At 37.9% G+C, this 22,243-nt stretch overlaps 1 protein-coding gene across 1 annotated transcript; it reads right to left on the reverse strand.

The window, feature by feature from the left end:
• Positions 1–222: 222 nt before the first annotated feature.
• Positions 223–7,004, reverse strand: LOC130071876 (uncharacterized). The gene is made up of 4 exons (XM_056236794.1): positions 6,740–7,004; positions 6,175–6,492; positions 5,226–5,510; positions 223–426 (listed from the first exon to the last, which is right to left on the reverse strand). Exons 1-4 carry the CDS (start codon positions 6,798–6,800, stop codon positions 272–274), a joined length of 819 nt encoding a protein of 272 aa, XP_056092769.1. The 5' UTR covers positions 6,801–7,004; the 3' UTR covers positions 223–271.
• Between the last annotated feature and the right edge of the window lie 15,239 nt (positions 7,005–22,243).

A 22,243-nucleotide genomic window follows, 5' to 3' on the forward strand; every position in this document is an offset into this window, starting at 1 on the left:
TTATTCAGATAACTAGAAGTAGAAATAATTTGCCCTCTGTGTGGGAATCTTAGAGCTTGCAATATATCTTACATTAATACAAATACACCAGAATACAAAAATTAAAATAAAAAATAATTATACCTTTTGATTTTCTGATTAGTCAGTATATTGTAAGACATGCTGTTGAAAATCTGCTGTGAAAAGTGATATACAAACACAACTGATGGAAATTTTTGTAATATAATGTCTACAGTCTTTTAAGAACATATCCACCTTCCTGAGTATCTGATTAATCAGAGTTTGATGGCGTTTGCTCTCTCTTCTTCTGTTGAAGACTTCTGGATCTGAATTCATAAACCAGAACAGCAGCAGTAGCCACGCCCACCAAAGCAGAGAGAGCCAATCGGATCACAGCTTCAGTAAAACCACAGCAGCAGTTAAAGTCTTGTGAGAGAAGAAATGGGCAATGTTAAAATATAAACATGGTTCTTTAGGGGTTTTAGCACCGAAGTTAAAAGTGTACGGGCCGTAAAACGCAGAGACCCCAAACTCAGCAGGATGGTCTCAATCGTGTACAGATACACAAATGTCTGACACTAGGTGGTGTTATAATTTTGGATCATAATTTTAGAACCTTAAGGTCTCGAAGACCTTAAGGCTGACTTTGACCTTGAGGTTCTCTTTTTCAAGCTCGACAAATGATCTCTAATTTCATTTTAGCCAAACTTTTTTTCAGCTGTCTTAAAAAATATATATTTTTAGACTTTTTCAAATTCCTCCTATGCTGTTGTTGGTCCAATCATCACCAAAATATGCACACAGCAGCTAGAGACATTGCTGGCAAAAAGTTATCAAAAAAATGTTGATTTATCACAATTAGATTCGATGGAAACATTGATCTAGTTTATTTGTGTATGGTGAACTGACAGAATATTTTTTTATAATTAGTGTATAGGCCTACAGAAGTCGGTGAAATGCTAATAGAGCTTTACATTTTCAAATATTTTAGATCCCAATAATACACATTTTTAACACTCGTGTTAAACTGCAAGCAAAAGGTTAGAAATGATAGAAATTCATTATAAAAATGAAAAGAGCTTTGAGATGAATGCTTCAGATAAATAAAGTTTTGAGCTGCAACGTGATACCTAAATCCACGGTCATTTGAAATTGTCCTTTGACTTTCTATGACATGCAATTCATCTAAATGTTGAAATGAATATGATTCCACACATACATCACGTAGGCCTACACATTATGACAGTAAACATTTTACATAGGTTTTTTTTTTTTTACTTCCCTTTTAATCTAACAGTAAGAGGGAGTGATTTATTCTTTAAGTCAGTTGTGTTTTTTGACCAATGTGTTTCGGTAACCTGTTTTTACCAAATCCTAACTATTGTAAGCCCGTCTAAATCGGTCAACGACAGTTTCCGATAAGCAGGTGAATGTCTCTGCGTGTTATCTTTCAGCGTGGCAAAGTAATTTAGTTCCATTTAAGCTTTTACCTGACTCCATTTTATCACGAATTCGAATTTAGGTTAGATTGCCAATTGGTTATCGGTCAATTATATAATAGTTTAACAATACATTTGATTGTTCTATTCAACTATTTACTGTATATTTTCCTCTTTCATTAGGCGCATAGAGAGTCTCGCGCCAGCCGTACAAACTCGCCAGTCTAATAGATAACCAGATGTTATGGCTAAAGCAGTTCAACAATGCCGCCGCACACGCTTGCTATTGTTAAAATGTACCCATGTAGCCCCCACAGTCGCACATAACAACTTAGTTAAAGCCCAAACAATAACCAGAGGTTATGGCTAGTACATTAAGATAATACTGCTTTAACACTTTACTATTAATTACCTTAATAGTATTTTTATCTAGCCCCCTATTTGCGACTGCATAACAACTTAGTTAAAATCAAGCAGTTCGTCAGGAATCTAGAATCCATCTAATGGGATCTAGTATGTACTTAACCCTGGACGCAGATTTGCGGAAACATAAGACTTCACTTAATCTACTTGAGAGAATAATTTCAGAGTAATTCAGAATAAAATCAAATGTAGCCTAACAATTTATTATGTCAGGTAAATGTATCATCCCAATTCAAAAGATAATCAATACAATAACATCAAATGCTCAGAGATAAAGAGTATAAGATGTAGGCTACCTGACTCAGGAAATACATGATGCTGAGCGTCTGAAAGACTCATTATCTTATTACAAATCGCCCTGAGCCTCTCGCGGCATTTCTTTAAGTACTCAGACCTAGAAAGAAACTTCTTTCACTTGGAAAGTTATCTCTAAACTCTTAAAAACTGTATTACCTCTTGGTTTACTTATTTGAGAATGAGACCTGTACCAGTCGCACTGGGACATTTCAAATGATACCAAACATGTCTGTATGATAATTATTCACATTAAACCATATAGATTTTTCGGTGAATATCTGGTGATCTCAGCATGAGAGAGACAACATGGGGTGGGTCATTGCCTCGGGAATGCTAGTTTTCAAGAGAGAGTCAAATGTTAATGTAGTAACCTTTAAATTTGCTAGTTTATTATTTTATTGTATTTTATTTTATTTTACTATTTGTAAATTGATTCTTGTATTTGGGAAAAAAGAAACAGATGTTAAACAATAATACTATATTTAAGAAAATGTTTTTCATACATTTTTATTTGTCTTATACAAATATAGGCCTATTGGTAGAGGTTATTTTGCGCTCCTGCCTCTTTAAGGCAGGGCGCGCTGGGAGGGAAAAAGAGAAGTGAAGTGAGTTGTATGTGAGTTAAGCGGCTGTTCATACTGTTATGTCGATGCTTCTGATTAAAGAAGTTGTAACCCGTGTTTTATTTATGTTACCCACGACGAAGAGACTGGAGTAGCTAATCGCCGATACGGCATCAATAAATAAGGGTTAGCCTACATTAATTTCGAGAAAGGTCCTTTGTTTTCTTAGGGAGTGGTCGTTTCTTAACCAGACTGCCAGGCATTTTTTAATTTTTCAATTCGTACAGTTTAACTATCACTGAAGATTCAATATGGACTTTTCTGTTAAAACCACATCATAAGATACGTTTCAGTTTGATAGCTATCGACAGGGGCGATTGGTGCTTGCGGCTATATTTTCGTTTGTGAATAATACAAAATAATATAACAGTTATAATGTTTTTTTATTATTATTTGTCGCGCCCCCATTTCTCAATTTTTACAAAATTTGGTGTGCGTCCTCAGAATGTCACCATTGTGTTCAGTTTGTTTAGTTATCATGGACTTTTAGTTTGTTTAGTCTCCTTTGTTCATTCATTTTCCCTCCACTCCTTGGTCGTCATGGTTTCGGTCATTATAAGTTCACGTGTATCAGCTATGTCATTAATTACCTTGTTTGTATTCAGTACTTAAGTTTATCCTTTCCCTTCGTTCGGTGTTCGGTCACGTTTATATCCGTGTGTGTGTATTTCTGCTACCTGTTTGGATTATAAGTAAACTTTTGTCTTCATCTGTCTGCACACACCCGTAACACAGAATGTCCTGTTGTCTTTGTGAGTCAAATTTCGTTACGCTTGGACATTGCGCTCAGCCGCTATCCACCTTAAGGCCAATTTATACTTCTGCGTCGAGTGTACGCCGTAGTGTACGGCGTAGGCTACGCACGTAGGCAACGCCGTCATGAGCATTTATACTTCTGCGTTTAGGTCTGCGTTGCTCTGCAGTACAGCGCCGAAACGCTAGTTGGCGGCGGAGGGTTTTAATGTTCCACTGTGTTTAGATTCCTCGCGGCAAGAAGAAGAAGATTCCTCGCGGCTGTTTTGAGTTTAGGTTACTACAAGCAATGCCGACTGAAAGAGAGCAGATCATGTTGGAGTTGGAGCTTATCGAGGTGGAAAAGGTAAATTTTTAGTTTTTTTAACAGTTTCGCTGTACTTAGAATTAAAAAATGGCGGGCGGTGCAGAAGAACACGCCGGAAATGCATAGGAGGAAACGCGATGCTACCAAGCCGACCAATCACAGATCTTGCGGTCCGCGTCGTCGCGACGTGTAGTTACATTTTTGAGGAGGTGCGCGTCAGGTTACGGCGAAGGGTACGGCGTATGGTACGCGTCTGTGCGTATGCTACGCCGTACGTACTGCGCGCACCCGACGCAGAAGTATAAATTGGCCTTTATTCCTACGCCCCATGACGCTTTGCGCGAATTATGGGTGCAACTTCCGTTAAGCTGTAAACAATCAGTGAAAGGATCGCTCTATGAACGCAATACGTTAAAAAATGTGGCACAATGAGATGACATTAATCGACTCAACCTTCAACCATCGAACATTATAATGAAATTTAAAAGTTTAAAAGAATCAACAAGGTTTTCAACAGACCAAATATCACTGTAGTAGGCAAATATATTGTATAACAAGCCTTAATCAAAAATGTTCATTAACTTCAGCATTACGTGACACTATATCAAAGTGATTTCCGTCATTTTGACAGATTATAAATTGCATTTACCTGTGAAAACAAACCTGGAAAGAGACGTGAGGATTTGAGGAGAATAACGAGATTTTTCGTGCATTCCAGTGAATTATTTTCGTAAATTAAATTCGGGAGAACAGACCACAAATGTGCCGTAATGTTGTACTTTTTCATACTTTTACAGCGGATTGCAAAGGAAAAAAATAAAAATCATCACGAGGAAAAGAAAGCAGCGACTGAAAAGAGCTCTTGCCATAGATATTCTTGTTATAACATGTCACGTTAAAATACCAAGTATAACGTTATTCTCATGATGTCTGAAATTAAATCATGAAGGGAAATTGACAGATCATCCAGTCAAACTGACGGATCAGCTTTATTTGTAGGGCAACCTTATGATTTGAAATGATTCGTTTCAGCCTTTTTGAATGGAAGTTCCCCAAACCGGAAGTGCCACCCATAATTCAAAACGCAGTAAGGTCGTCAGGAATAAGGTGGATAGGTCAACTTGTGTAAAAAGAATTTGAATGTTGTCTGACCAATCAATTAACGCTTTGACAGCTAAAAATTATTTTGTTACATTTTTGCCAGCACCATCCCTAGTTGTTGTGTGCATATTTTGGAGAAGATCAAACCAACAACCGTCTTGGAGGGAGTTAGAAGAAAAAGTAATTTTTTTTAAGTAAATTAAAATAATTATGTGTGGAATTGAAATCAGTTATGTATATAGTGTTATGTAGCCTATATCGTGCCATGTACCTGCACAGTACCTGAACATGGCCCACAGAGTTGAGTGTTGACATGTGTGGTCTGGTTGCTGATGGTATTGTTGAGCACACAGCTGTAGGAATCATCCAGACACTGAATCTCCAGAGGTAGAGAGAGACTGATGCTGAGATCACACACACTGATGCTGGACAATACACTGATTCCTGCGTACCAGGAGAGAGTCGCATCACTCACATTCAACACTGATGAACACACCAGTGAACAATTTGATAATGAAGATGGTGATTTTTTTGAAGAATGGCTGATGACAGGAACAGGCAGACGAGCTTGAAAACAGAATAAATCTAATTCAGTATAGAGTGCTGTGATATTTGTCAGTTCATTACATTTAAAATTGAATGAATGTAGCAGAGAAACAAATGTTATAAAATGTATATTATTAAAATATGTAATTATAAGAATGCATTAATGCACAAATTATTTTTTATCAACGCAGAATTGTCTATATAATTTTATAATATTCTCAGTAATCATGGCAATTAATATGTTTATTCAGCCAGGATTCATTCAATTTATCAAAAGTTACAGTACATACATTTATGTTAGAAATGATTATATTTTAAATAAATTAAATAGAACTTTATATTCATAAAAGAAGCCTGAATTTTAATTTTTATTTGTTTCAACATTGATAATAAAAATAATAATGAATGATTTTTGAGCATCAAATTTGTATCATTCTGAAGGATCATGTGACACGGAGTAATGAAGCTGAAAATTCAGCTTTGATCACAGGAATAAATTACATTTAAAAATTCAAATGGAAAACGGTTGTTTTAAATTGTCATAATATTGACTATTTTTTATCTAATAAGAGATTTCTTTAAAAAAAAACAACATAAAAAATCCTATACGATCCCAACTATTTAAATGGCAGTGTATATATATATATATAAATAAAAATAAACATGGTAGTAATTCTCTACTCACCATAGACGGTAAGATTGAATGTGTTGAGCGGTGTCTTTGATCTGCTGCTGGTTACTCTATAAAGTCCAGAGTCTGTGGTTCTGATGTTCATGATGGTCAGAGATGCAGTCTTCTCATCCAGCTTCAGTCTGTCTCTGAATCTCTCATCAGGAAAATCTGTCTTATAGTTATTTTCTTTGATTTTAGCTATGAGAATGTTGTTGTGTCCAGTTCTCCACATTATCAGATCATCTGTCTGTATTTCAGTATCAGAGTTTAGAGTGACAGATTCTCCCTCAGTCACTGACACTGACTTCAGTTCATCAACACCAAACACTCCTGAAGAACAAACAGAAGTTTGTTCAAGTTTACCACATTTGGAAATTTACCAGATTTTTGTCAATTTGAAACAATTTAAAAATGTATCATTGCAAAACAACTCTTCACTTCACTAATTTCAATGTATATTTCAAAAATGGCAATAAATTAAACCCTTTGATGTCATGGGAAAAAAAAATGACAAAGTAACAAAATGAACAAACATAGAGTATATTTGTCTGCCATAACTTGAAAATAAATGACTTACCACTCAGACTCCATAAGCACCACCAAAATAATATAAACACTTCAAATATTTTCTTTGGCATTTCGCTGAATGGTTAAAAATAACAACAGTTCCTAATTTTATAAAGGCTACATTTAAACACAAACAAATGAAAAAAACAACATAAATGTCATAATAAACTATGAAAGTTTTGTAATACAGCAACAGAAGAGCTGAAAAGGACTGTGCTGCTGGTCTGTTGTGTGTAACTGCAGTCAGTGTGTGAATAAACACCAACGCTCAAGTGGTGTTCACTGCAGAGCAAACTGGTGGAGCTTATGTCCAAGGAGGAGGAGCGAATGTAATTTGGGCCTGATGGGTGGAGCTAGAATATCTAACCACAACCTAACTCTCCCTACAACTCTATCCCTCCACTCCATTAGAGCTCCAGAAACCACTTGCTGATGATACAGCTTAATGCTCATTGGTTTAAACAATAACATTGTGTTATTTTTTTAAAGGGGTGGCAAAACACGATTTCACTTTTCTAACTTTAGCTAGTGTGTAATGTTGCTGTTTGAGCATAAACAACATCTGCAAAGTTACAGTGCTCAAAGTTCAAAGCAAAGGGAGATATTTGTTTTTAAAAAATTCAATTTCTAAGGACTACAGCAAACGACCGGTTTTGCCCATAAGAAAGTTTACCATGATAAACTATAGTACATACCATGGTATACCATAGTAGTACCATGGTACCTGCATGGTACATACCATTAGTACCTCAGATATTACCATGGTACCATGGTACATTGTATGGTACTGTAGCTGTTACTATGGTACATAGTATGGTACCTCAGATTTACCATGGTACATACCCTAGTACCTCAGATTTTACCATGGTGGATTCTGCAGTACCTCAGATATTACCATGGTACCATGGTACATTGTATGGTACTGTAGCTGTTACTATGGTACATAGTATGGTACCTCAGATTTACCATGGTACATACCCTAGTACCTCAGATATTACCATGGTGGATTCTGCAGTACCTCAGATATTACCATGGTACCATGGTACATTGTATGGTACTGTAGCTGTTACTATGATACATAGTATGGTACCTCAGATTTACTATGGTACATACCCTAGTACCTCACATATAACCATGGTATATTGCATGGTACCTTTGTTTTTGTTTACAAAACAATATGCCATCATTTTTTCTTTGGTATTTATTTTATTGCTTGTTTGTGCTCCATCCAATGATTATGGTCCTGAGCAAATAAATAAATAATATAAAACAACTCACACTGAGTATTTTGAAATACAAAAACACTGTATCCCACGCAAGTACTATAGTAACTGATTGAAGAGGGCTCAAGCAACATCTAAAACGACCCTTTGTGTTACTTAAACACATAAATAATATACACATTTATATCATCATACATAGGCCTACCATTATTTTCCTCAACCCTATGTGTGGATGTGACCGTTTTGGAGACAAAATTGCATTTTTGAGGCTGGTGTTAGCCTGCATTAATTTAACTCTGCTCAAACACAGGCATTTTCATCACATATAACTGACCCTCATGTTCAATTGCAATACACTTAGCTACTATGTCCTCACATGTCATTGCACACATTTCATTTGAAATCCTTACTTTCACAAGAAATTTTGTGATGTTTGTATTGATATCTGCATCATTGATAGCTGGTTGTCTGTGTTCTCGCTTTAGTTGTTTATAGAAAATAAGAAGTTCTCTACAAGAGCAGTTAGACCCTCTTTCACAGTTACAGGGTTTTGGTACAACAACCAAGGATTCTACCATACCAAAGCAATTAGCTGTTTCTATTACAGAATTGTTTCTTTTGAAATTGACGCTGTAATCTCTGGTGGTGACTATACCATTATACACGCAACGCTTATATACAGTTGAACTGTTCTCATGTTGGTACTCTGTGAGCGTAGAACTGTTTTGCAGTGCAGCAATTTCTCTGGCAGTTAACAGTCTGTGAGAGCCACACCCCAAAGTCACTAAATGTTCTCTGATGTATCATGAAGACTTCGTAACAATGTTGCCACTTGTCATGGAAAAGAAAAAATCTTGCAATTCTCTGCTTGAATCATGAAGTACAGCATTTCCTTTCCTTACAACCTTCTGATATGAAAAGAAATGCTTAAAAATCTGTGACGAAACTGACTGTGTGCCAGAATACAGCTGCAAGAGTTTGCCATTCATGTCTTCAAAAACAAATGCTGAATTGGTCCATAGAAGACCCCAGTCCCTGGCACTCTGGGTAAGATGCGTCAACAAATGGCAGTTATATGAACAATGCTCGAGACCATAAAGAGCAGGCACTTTTGCTACAAACTGAACTAGACATAACTCTGCACAATTGAGCTCATCCTGTGTGGCAAACTGGGAGAGGAGGATGTGAAGTGCACATGCAAGAAGCATCCAGTGTTTGTAGTACAGCCCTGGTAAAACATTCCTAAGTACTACAGGAGAATAGAGGAGAGCAAATGCCCTCCACTCAGAAGCTTTCCAATATGTTCTCTCACTTAAGCGCCTAGGATTTCTTCTAATTTCATTTGGTGGCTGAATTTTACACAAACCTTTGTCTAGGTCATTCAACTGGCGAGGAGTCAAGTGGAAGTTCTTGTTAGCATAATGAGGGTCAAACCAAAGATTGACAAATTGACGGACTACACCAAGACAAAAAAAATGCATGTAATCTGGAATAAACCCCTTGATAATGTCAAATGATGGCAACAGGATCAGTGGACTTGGACCTTTAACACCCCTTTGAGATTGGTCATTACCATTTTCCATCACTAACTCAGCAAGTTGCACTGTTTCAGCCATATGTCTCAGGTCGCACCCAACTATCTGTACAGGATAAACTCTAGCAAAACCTCTGCCTTTTTGTACCATCTCCCCTTTGTGGTAGCAAAAACCACATCCAAATTCTCCATTGAACTGTTTAAAGTTCTGCACCATTGCCCTTGCAACTGCATCACAAATACAGATTTTAGCTGTTACTTTGGTGTGATGTTCTGACCCAGTTTCATCTTTCCAACAGAATCCTGTGTCCCCTAGTTTTTGAAGTTCACGGATGAATGGGGTGAAGAAACTTTGAACCAGGGGTTTTCCTTTGCCGAACCATAACGTATGCAATATGACATTTTTACATCGATCCACAAATGGAAGTTCATTGATAGTACACAGAATGGGCCAAATTGAAGTCTTTGATGAGTTGAACACAGGGGAACCATCACAGTTGAAGGTTAGCGTAATACTGTCAGTGTGTACTCCCTGTGTCTCGCGTCTGTATTCCATTCCAGTGTTGATATCAGAAACACAGCCATCTCTTGTGAAATGTTTCCGTAGCTTTGATTGTACATGGGCCAGGATATTTCTTAGCTGAACCTTAAGTGGCATGACAAGGAAATAGTATGCCTTCTCAAGTAGACCTTTTTTGTTGAAGGTCTGCTGGCACACTCCACACTTATTACCGGGTTCAACACCAAGGTAGTTTGAACAGCTAGGACAGTAAAAATGAAGCTCTGTCTTGTCATTGTACTCAAGAAAGTGTTTCTTTAAAAACCAAACTGACTTTGGCACACATCCAGGCACCACAAAATTTAGGAGCTCCAGGAGGTCTTTGGTCGCTGCTTTTGACAGGCCATGCTTCAGGATGAATGCCAAGAGAAGAAGAAGGAGAGCCCCCATTGTAACTGAAGAACCAGCGTAAATTTTCTTTTCATCATTGAAGTTAGGGTCAAAAACATGCTCCTAATAAAGGATTACAAAGGAAAATATTTATTACAATCCAGTCATAATATATCAATACCAAACAAAATAAATAATTAAGAAAATGGGCTAGAATTGCTGCTGGATCACATACAGGTGGTCTTTGAATACTTCAGGTGTATAGGGATGGAATGATTACCGGTTTAACGATAAACCATGGTAAAAATCCCACTAGTAACCTAAACAGAAATGCATGGGAATACAGGGGCAATTCTGAAATCCCCCATTGATAATGCTTTTGTTTTACATGGCAATATGTATTTAACCCCCTGGGGTACTTGATTTATGACTCACACTCAGGACTTTCGGGTCAAAAATGACCCGGAGGGCGGGATTAAAAAAAAAAAAAAAAAAAAAAAAATTAATGAAATATATTTTTGTTCAATAATATTTTTTCTTTTCTTTTTTGGTGTTTTGAGATAATTTTATGATTTATAATTAATATTTATGCAATAATTATGACCCATTTTTTCCCATTGATTATAATAGAAAATGTATATATATATTAAAGCTGTATTTCATTTTAGAGTCAAGGCCTCATAAAAAAGTAATTTTGTAAAATTAGATCGGTGCCCTCCGGTGGACACATTGAGCATTTTTTTATCACACAATAGCACATTTTTACCACTAGGATTTACAGCTCTCTGTAGAAAGGTTTGTGAATTCTAGTGATTTTTGCACATATTTGCCCATTTTTTTCAGGTTGGTGATATTAATATATAATAACAGATTCTTAAAGACTATTTTTGTCAAGTTTTGTGCTTGTTTGGTTGGTTTAAATGGTAATTTGAAGTGCCAGTTTTACTTTATAATACAGTCAAACCTGAACATTGCATTAGAAAGAGAACAAAATGGAAAGCATTTTGTTACCCATTGTTTTGATTAATTCTAACTTAATAAAAATGCAATTCTTTCAGTCATAACATATTTTATTAATCTTTCATAATAAACATTTTCATTAAAATTATTTTTTGCAATTCAATGAACAAATTCAATGAACGGCGAGCTGTCTTCCTCCGGCAGGTGTAGGTTGCAACAATCTGGAATATCACAAAATGCATACACATTTAGTATTAATTGCTGCTGGCATCCAGTGATAGTTCAATTCTCTTTACATGCCATCTAGCTTAGAATTAAAAAATAATAATTTTATGAAATTATGTGTGTGTGTGTGTATATATATATAGCTGCACTGGTCTGACGAAATAAAGGCCACGATTCATACAGATGTCTTTTGTCGTTTATTTTGTACATCTCTCTCTCTTTCTTTTCAGTAGACACCATAGACACCGTGAAAACTACAAAAAAAATGAAAACATATTCAAAATATGCATTTCTCAGTCCTTTACAAGTCTCTCGTGACAATGTCCGATGATATGAAAGTGAATGACAACAGAAATACAACGAATCCAATCAACATCACGAATAGCACATCACATCGTGCACGTAAAGTAATATAAAACAATATTATAAACATTTTGAAATGTATATAAAGGTAAATTACCGTGTGCGCCTCTCAAACCATGCAGATTAAGCAATTCTTTTCAGACTACATGTCGTTTCTCTGCATCCATGTTCGTTCTGACCCACAAAATGACGCAGACCCGCTCCAAACTGAACCGGGTCATGTGACATCACGTTTTTCTTCTACGTAAATCCTCCTTAAAGAACCCCTAACTTTAAACACCATATATTATAAATATCCGCTTCTAAATATCACAATTGTTTTTAAATGAACTCAAATTTACATTAATTTATAACAAAAACAAATCTCAACAAAATACATGTCCTTTGACAGTTACACTCCCACCAAATCACTATAATTTATGATGAACTTATGCACAAGTTTGAATAAATTTAGTGATTTCACAAAACAAATTTCAGAACCATATAGAATGTTCTCTGACTCTTGGCATCAAGTCTAATATTTAAACTCTTAATACTTCAAACTATCAACTTGTGGAGTAAAGAGATTAGTTCCATTGCATAAGATTTAATTGTTTTCTACAAGTACCACTAATTTGTGAATAGGACGTTCAAGGATGGATGGATTAGTAAGTCGCTGACCCTCTTTCCCTAACTTTCTATTTCCTATTTGTATTGTGGTTTTTCGCACCAGGCCATCTTCATCTTCACAAACATCAAGCACTCTTCCAAGTCTCCATTCATTGCGCGGAACTCCTTCCTCCTTGACGATGACGATATCCCCAATCTTCACATTGCGTCTTGGAGTATGCCACCGTTGTCTGAGAGTGATGTTTGTCAGATATTCCTTCCTCCATCTACTCCAAAATTGCTCTGTCAGATATTGTACTCTGCGCCACCTTTTTCTTCCGTACAGGTCTTCTTGCACAAATTTCCCTGGTGGAGGCAGAGGAACAGAGGATTTCATGGTGAGTAAATGGTTTGGGGTAAGTGGCTCTAGCCCCTTGGGATCATTGATTGTATCTGTGGTGAGTGGGCGGCTATTAATGATCGACATGGCTTCATAGAAGAAAGTTCTCAAGGAAGCATCATCCAATTTTCCCGAGCTTTTCGAAAGAGCCCAGCTTAGAACGCTCCTAATTGTTCTGATCTGCCTTTCCCAAACCCCTCCCATGTGACTGGCATCAGGTACGTTCATTATGAAGTCACATTGCTTTTGGGATAGGTAAGCAGTCAATCTGTCCTTGTCCAATTCTTTTAAAGCTTTTGTCAGCTCATTTTTTGCCCCAACAAAATTTGTCCCTTGATCCGATCTGATCTCTCTTACAGCTCCACGGATAGCTATAAAACACCGCAAGGCATTTATGAAGGCATCAGTTGTGAGATCTTCCAGCATCTCTATGTGAATTGCTCTTGAGGAGAAACAGGTGAATATGAGACCATATCTCTTATGCTCTTTACGACCTTGCTTGATGAGAAATGGTCCGAAACAATCCATCCCACAATAAGAGAATGGTGGAGAGGGATCGACACGGCTAGCTGGTAGATCCGCCATCTTTTGCATCTCTGTTGACCTGCGATCTCGCCTGCACGTAACACATTGCTTAATGTAATTTGCCACAACTTTACTCCCACCAACAATCCAGTAACCGTTTGCTCTCAATTCATTGAGGGTCTGTCCTCTTCCTTGGTGCTGAGTTTTTTCATGGCAGTAACCCAAGATAAGACGTGTGACTACACTATCTCTCGGGAGGATTGCTGGGTGTTTCGAGTCAAGAGACAAGGAAGCTTTCATCAATCGCCCTCCCACCCTGAGAACACCATCATGCAGTACTGGGTCAAGTTGGAATAATGGATGACAATGTGGCATTTTGCCATGACTCAGTTTTTGCATCTCATCTTTGAAGGCATTCTTTTGTGCCAATCTTATAAGCACGATACTGGCCTTTCTCATGTCTTCAACGTTTATGGGTTGAACGGTTTTGTATCTTGCTAATTGCTGGATACGAACGACAACTTTCAATGCTGTGTGCCATTTCGAAAACCGCTCAAACCTCTCCAAAAAATTCTCTTCTTCTACTACCTTTGTTTGTAGTACTTGTGTCGTTCTGATTTCAGGATCACCAACAAGCAGCTCTGGCGTTGTCTTTGGTGTGATAATTTCCTTTTCCCAAAGAAACTTGGGTCCCGTTAGCCAATTTGAGTGAATCAGATCTAACACCTTGAGGCCCCTGGAAGCATGATCCGCTGGATTTTGATCTGAGTTTATGTAATGCCACTGAGCAGAGTCAGTTGTTTCACGAATTCTTTGAACTCGATTCGCCACAAAAACGTGAAACCTGCGGGCTTCGTTGTTAATGTAGCCTAAGACTACCTTTGAGTCGGTCCAAAAATATTCTTGATCAATTTTGAGCTCCAGCTCATCCTTTAACATGTTACTGACCGCTGAAGAGATCACTGCAGCTGTCAACTCAAGCCTTGGTATGGTCACGACTTTTGTGGGTGCAACTCTTGCCTTGCCAATTACAAAGGAGCAGTGCACTTTGTCTTCACTCAACACTCGGATATATGAGCATTGACCATAGCCATAACTACTCGCATCTGAAAAGTGATGGAGTTCAATCCTCTGGACAGTCCCTAGATGTTCAGGAGCAAAACATCTCATAATCTGAAGATTTTGCAGGTTTTTTAGTTCGTTCAGCCAGCTTGTCCATTGTGGCATTAACTCTTCAGGCAGAGGTTCATCCCATCCTATGCCCTTTTGGCACATCTCCTGCAGTATTTTTTTACCTACTAGGAGGAAGGGAGCCAGGAAGCCTAGTGGATCAAACACAGATGCCACAGTGGAGAGGATTCCTCGCCGTGTTGCTGGTTTTTCATCCAGGGCAACTTTAAAGGAAAAGGTGTCACTATTTACATTCCACTTTACTCCCAGCACAGTCTGAACTGGGAGTTCACCAGAACCAAGGTCCACATCCTGAACTTCGCTGGCTCTTTCGCTGACAGGAATTGACTCCAAAACCATTCTGTTGTTGGACATGAACTTGTGTAGACGCAATTTCCCTTTTGCACACACATTTCGGGCTTCTTGGATTAGTTTGACAGCTGCGTCCACATTTTTTACACTAATGAGCCCATCATCAACATAGAAATTCGTTTTGATGAAGTTGGCTGCTGCAGGATACTTGCTTTCATTTTGACATGCAAGGTACTTCATTCCATAATTCGCACAGCCAGGTGAGGATGCTGCCCCGAAAAGATGGACTTTCATGCGATACTCCTTTGGCTCTAAATTTGTATCACCGTTTTCCCACCACAGGAACCGCAAGTAATCTCTGTCTTCTTGGCTCACATGGAATCTGTGGAACATCCTTTCTACATCACAAATAACTGTGACTGGATGTTTGCGAAACCTACAGAGTACCCCTGTAAGCCCATTAGTGAGATCAGGTCCAGTTAGCAAGTGATCATTTAAAGCGGTGCCATCATACTTGGCAGAGCAGTCGAACACAACTCTAATCTTTTCTGGCTTTCTAGGGTGGTACACCCCTTGGTGAGGAATATACCAGACGTTTCCTGCCTTGGGTTGATGTTCAGCTTTCTCCGCATCACCATCATTGAAGACACTTTCCATAAATTTAACATAGTCACTCTTGAATTTGGGGTTTTTCTCAAATTTTCCTTTCAAACGTTTCAGCCGCACAAGAGCCAGCCGCTTATTTTCTGGTAATTGTGGGCGTGTCTTGAAGGGGAGGGGCATCTCCAGGTGTCCCTCTGTATTCTGGTGAATTTTTTCATTCAGCAATTGCATGAACTGTATATCGTCTTGCGATATGCTCTTTTCCTTTGGGTTTGTATCTCTAAAGTCTGATTCAAGGGCTCTGATGACAGCAACAGGAGTCAGTATTGGAAGTTCCTTAACAGATACACGATGACACAGACCTGTGACTTCTGTCGACTTTACAACCTCTGGCGAACTCCCAACAATACTCCAACCCAGGTCAGTCCTGATGGCATACGGCTCATTATCACCTCCTGTGATGACTTGTCTAGGCGCTAAAGCTCTTGAGCAGTCGTAACCTATCAGAAGTCCAACCTTACAATCCAACAGCTCTGGTATTTCCTGTGCTATTTTATTCAAATGTAGCCACCTTCTTGCGGTTTCAGAGGTAGGAATGTGGGAACGTTCAAGTGGGATGAAATCTCTGGTATAGGAAGGTGGCAAATTAATTAGGCCATGAGAGGAAAAACCCCTAACTCTGAGCCCACTAACTCTTTCACTTTGAACGACAGAATCCTTTCCCATCATTGTAGTAAGCTTTAACTTGACAGGCTCTGAAACTACCCCCATCCTCTCACATACCTCTTGGTCTACAAAGGTGTTGCTACTCTGGGTATCTTGTAGTGCATAAACTAAGGTCTCTCTTTCAGGATTGTCAATTGAAGAAATCCATACAGGCACTATCATTGATGTGCTCCCACCCTTACCACTGTCTATGGAACAGGAAAGGGAAGATGTGTTTTCTTCTGTTTGCATAACACGAGAAAGTGCTGCAGAAGACGAACGGTCTTCATGAAGTGGTGTTGGATGATGTTTCTTGCATATACTACAAGTAGATTTACTCTTGCAATCCTTTGAATTATGTCCTTTCCTAAGACAGCCAAAGCACAGGTTATTGTCAAATATGAACTTTCTCTTGTCCTCCACAGACTTACTAGCAAACGTTTGACATTTGTAGATGGAGTGACTTTCCCCACAACACCTGCAAGTGACTAGGTATGGTCTATTTGAAAACACTGAGTTGCTTCCCTCAACACTGTAAGTTTTTTGCACTGTGCTTGGTTTGTCTGATGCTTTCACACTTGTGATGAATGCATTAGCCTTTGAACGCTTAACTTCTCTAGATGGCCGTTCTTCAGAGAGCTTCAAGGCGTGAAAGGATGTTACAGGGTTGCAGGCTATTTCTGCTTCTTGGGCCAGGAATCCAGCAAACTCCTTGAAATTAGGGTAATCCTCTGTTTGTCTCAACTGCATTGTAACATGGCGATTCCAACGAGACGTCACCCAATCAGGGAGTTTTTGTAGCATTTTTCTGTTCTCTTCACAGTCATTTAACACCTGAAGCCCTTTGATGTGTGGCATGGCATTGCTGCAGGCAGTCAGAAAGTCACTTAACTCTCTCAGTTTAACTGATTCTCTTGAACCAATCTTTGGCCAGTTATTCAGTTTTTCTCTAAAAGCACGCTGAATTACAAATGGATGGCCGTACCGAGAATTCAATGCTTCCCATGCTTGATCATAGGCTTTATCGTCCTTTCTGTAGAAGCTTCCTTCCAATACAGATCGTGCCTCACCACTGACATATTTTTGTAAATAGAACAACTTATCAGCTGAATTTGTGCATCGCTGTTCTATCAATGCCTTGAAACTTGTTCTCCACTCTAAGAACTTAAGTGGGTCCCCTGAGAAAACTGAGGGCTCAGGTGCTGGAAGTCTGCTGAGAACCATTGTGTCATGTAGGGCTTGTACTACTGAGGCTTCCCTATCAGACTGGGTTGTTTTTTCCTCTTTAATCTCCTTAAAAGATACTGGAGGACAATTAACTACCTCACTGCGTGGTGTTCTACTTTCGTTATTGGACTCACCCGAGTCAGCTTCAGAGTATGCTTTGAGCTTTGCAGCTATTACTTGAAGATCTCGCTCATTTTCCAATCTTTTAAGTTCTTGTCTTTGAACAGCAATAGCCTCCTCCATCTTTATCTCTGCCTGCTTTGCAGCCAACTGTGCGGCAAACTCTGCTCTTTTTGCGGAGATGCTTTGCTGTTCTGATGAGCAGCTTGAACGGTGACTACGAATAGTAGACTTGGAGCTTTTAGCTGAAAATATTGACTTGGCATACTCTTTGTCAAGCACCATACGAATTCTGGCATCTTCTGCACTAGCATCAAATTCCTCTTGCCCCACTTCACTCATACGTACTTTCATCAGCCCCATCAAATCTGTTGTTACTGCTGTACAGGAATCAATTTTTCTTCTAATCTGAGTTGAGGGTACTGATTGAGATCGTATAAGTTCATACACATTTTTCACTTGAGTTTCCAGCCCTTCAACACTATCCATCATGTCACCCAAGTCTTGGTCAGAGCACTCAACCTTCAGTTTGGTACGTGTAGTTCTTACTTGTTCTTTCCAGCTTTCATACAACTTGATGAATTTACTCTCCTTCTGAGAAACTTCTTGCTGCTTAAGCTCTTGCATTTTTGGAGTTAATCTTCTCTCTCGTGAAGATTTCCTGGGTTCATCTCTTCTTGAAGTGGAAGCAGTAGGTTTTGCTATTTGAAGTGACTGTATTTGAACATGAATATCAGCTATGAGTGACTCTAATCTTTCCCTTTCAGCATCATCAGTTTGAAATCTTAGCTGTTCAGTTAAGCTAGTCAACTCTGCCTGAAGGGACTCAGTTTGCTCACTTGATTCATCATATTGTGATTTTTCTTCATGAACTGACATTGTAAAGGTTTTTAGCAAAACACTTTTGTGTTACTTACTACTCTCAGATTCAAAAACCTTGTAACTATTCACCACTACGTCAATTGTAAAGCATTCACACAATTAGGCTGTAAAAATCAAACAATATAATACAAATCATTTATCTTTACTTTTTTTCTTCTTTTTTTCTTTTATTTTGATGTCCATAAAGATGTAAAAGCAGCACAGTCTAACCTGCTGTTAATTGCAGAGAAGCACTCTTCTGATTGTCACAGTGATGGAGTAAACAAACACTGTTCTTTAAAGCATGTAGAAAGGATACTTGCAAAGCTGTAGTTTACGCAGTTAAATGTCGCCCTCTACTGGTCCGGTCGCGGTACTTCCCTGGCGGTGACAACTGCGTGCATAACGGCAAGCCTCGTCTCTGACGCTTTCTCTCTCCCCGCGATAGTCCCGCGATCGTGCTTTCTTTTCGTATCCGACGTCTCTTCTGTACGTGATGCGCCCGCGACCTCGTTTCCTCTTCTCATCCAGCCGATGCCGTTCCACTCTTTAAGCTGTCGACTGTAATGGCGTCACGTTTTCACTATAGCTGCACTGGTCTGACGAAATAAAGGCCACGATTCATACAGATGTCTTTTGTCGTTTATTTTGTACATCTCTCTCTCTTTCTTTTCAGTAGACACCATAGACACCGTGAAAACTACAAAAAAAATGAAAACATATTCAAAATATGCATTTCTCAGTCCTTTACAAGTCTCTCGTGACAATGTCCGATGATATGAAAGTGAATGACAACAGAAATACAACGAATCCAATCAACATCACGAATAGCACATCACATCGTGCACGTAAAGTAATATAAAACAATATTATAAACATTTTGAAATGTATATAAAGGTAAATTACCGTGTGCGCCTCTCAAACCATGCAGATTAAGCAATTCTTTTCAGACTACATGTCGTTTCTCTGCATCCATGTTCGTTCTGACCCACAAAATGACGCAGACCCGCTCCAAACTGAACCGGGTCATGTGACATCACGTTTTTCTTCTACGTAAATCCTCCTTAAAGAACCCCTAACTTTAAACACCATATATTATAAATATCCGCTTCTAAATATCACAATTGTTTTTAAATGAACTCAAATTTACATTAATTTATAACAAAAACAAATCTCAACAAAATACATGTCCTTTGACAGTTACAATATATATATATTTTTTTTTTTGTTGTGTGTGTGTAATTTTTATTATTGATATAAATGTGTGTGTAAATTATATATATATATATATATATATATATATATATATATATATATATAGGGGGATGCTGATATTTCCCCCTTGGTCAATGTATCCCTGCCTCTGCTTAATTATGATGTACCAATAGAAATAAATAAAACATCTCCAGCTGGCAGAGCATTCATTTCGTTCATTTGTTAAATAAGAGGCGATCTAGCGCTGAAATACGTTGCTTTTTTAAATCAAGTGATCAAAGTGCTCCTTAATTGCCGCCTGCGATCAGTGGCGCGGTTACAGTGTATCTCGTGGCTCACGCACAGTCTTCACATGCACGCGCGCTTCAATCCGTTTCGGAGACTCTTTGTTCGTTCCGGTGAAATAACAAAACAAAAATGCACACAAACGGTTGAATTGATATAATACAACCACTGATGAACATATTTGGTTTTGATGAGACAAAAAAAAAAAAAAACTACACGAGTGCGGATTAGGACCCATGAACCTCTGACATGCTCGGCAAAAGTTCTACTACTGGACCATTAAAGGTCAGTGGTCACATTAGTAAACTGATCACACACACACACACACACACACACCTATCCCACCCACTTTTTAAAACAAAGTTTGCCATCGGTTGTTCATATTTTGGGGAAAGATAAGCTATTACAGTAAAAAATATTGCGTTAGGCTACTTCATGAGTTAATAACAAAAAAGATTTTACAATTCCTGCAAATGCAGTAATGAAGTACTTGTTCTCATGATTTATTTTTTATGAATAAAAATGTTTCAAAACACCCCCCCTATGTTTTTTTTTTTCACAAATCGCACCCTGTATACACACACACTTATATATATATATATACATTTATAAAAAAAAAAAAAAGAATATATATATATATATATATATAAATTGCATAAAATACTTTTTTGTATTCTAAGCTACATGGCATGTAGTAGATTGAATGGATCAATGGATGTCATATATATATATATATATATATATATATATATATATATATATATATATATATATATATATATAATTATTATTATTATTATTATCACCATTATCATTTTTTATAATATATATTTATATCAATAAAAAATACAAAGTAGCAAATACCTTGTCAAGACTGTCCACTCCCCCTTTGGTGCTGTTGTAGGACAAGATCATTTGCGGTTTGTGGACGAGGAATTGAAAAGTCCACAGTATGTCCCTGTTCTTTGATAGGAAAGTTTCAGGGCCTTCTCTCTCCTCTGACTCCTCCTCTACCTCCTCATCCTCATCCATGTAGTTTGGCTCAGCCTCTGTCAAATCTTCCTCTTCAGAGACTGTGTGTGCATGCGTGTGTTTTTGTGTGTGTGTGTGTGTGCACGTTTTTTTGGGTCTGTTTTGCAACCTTGATGGCTTACAGTCTCATGCTTTCATTGCTGTGCACTTTATTTCTTACATTGATGAATAATTGCTTTTATTTCACACATTTGCCAAAATTAGCTTTTGGAATGACACGTGTTCACTTGTATGTGCGTGTGTTTTGTGTGTGTCTGTTTTGCACACTTGGTGTTTTAGAGATTCACCCCTTCACTGTTGAGTCCTTTTTTTCAGCATCGTGACTGATTGTTAGATTGTATGCACAAAAAAACCCTGTATTTTCATATTTTTGCCAATTTCCCATTAATTTCCTATAGGGGTAATTTTTGACCCGAAGGTCCTGACTATTTTTTTTTACGACCACTTAGACTTTTCAAATCCTGTCCCCAATTTTTTTGGGGTGTTCATATACCAAGTACCAATAAAGTCACCATGTTTCAGACCATTCCGATGAAGCTACGATTTTTACCATTTTTGACCCGAAATACCTCAGAGGGTTAAATTGACCAATGCACAGCGACCAACATAGGACCTACAGTTGGAGGTAGGTAAACTAGGTCTAGCTAGCTAGGTCTTGAAGCTAGGTCTTCAAGTTTTTGAAGGAGACTTGAATTTGTATTTTGAGAGCAGATTTTATCCATGCAATGAGCTCTTCACATGATGGAAAAATAAATTGTTATTTTCAATATTTACACAAAATAAGCACACTAGTCTATATGGTAAAATGAAAACAAAACACACCGTTGGACCTTCTGAAGTATCGTCGTCAGATGAAACTGAGTTAGTCTGTTCTTCGTGCTATAATACAGAAAGTTGCAAAATACAGAAAGGATAGGATAAACTTTATTTGTCCCCAAGGGGAAATTTGTCTTGGGCAAAGTGCTACAGTATTACCCAACATACAACACAATACACAACACATCAATGAATACACAACACATCAATGTATACACAGCACAACAATGTATACAAATAAAATATAAGATATGTAAAATACTTAAAGTAAAGTGCTACTGCTAGTGTGCTATAGGTACATTGTTCCGGGTCGTATTCAACAATTCTTTTTATCTCTTTCCTGAGAATGCCAATTTGTAAAAATAATAGACTGAAGCTTTAATTTGGCCTCGATAAAAAAATTGTTGAAAATGACCCGGAACAATGTACCTATAGCACAAGGTAGTTATGACATCAAGTCC

Source organism: Rhinichthys klamathensis, unplaced genomic scaffold (assembly GCF_029890125.1).
Source record: "Rhinichthys klamathensis goyatoka isolate OS25496 unplaced genomic scaffold, OSU_Roscu_1.1 h1tg000465l_1, whole genome shotgun sequence".
Classification (NCBI taxonomy): domain Eukaryota; kingdom Metazoa; phylum Chordata; class Actinopteri; order Cypriniformes; family Leuciscidae; genus Rhinichthys; species Rhinichthys klamathensis.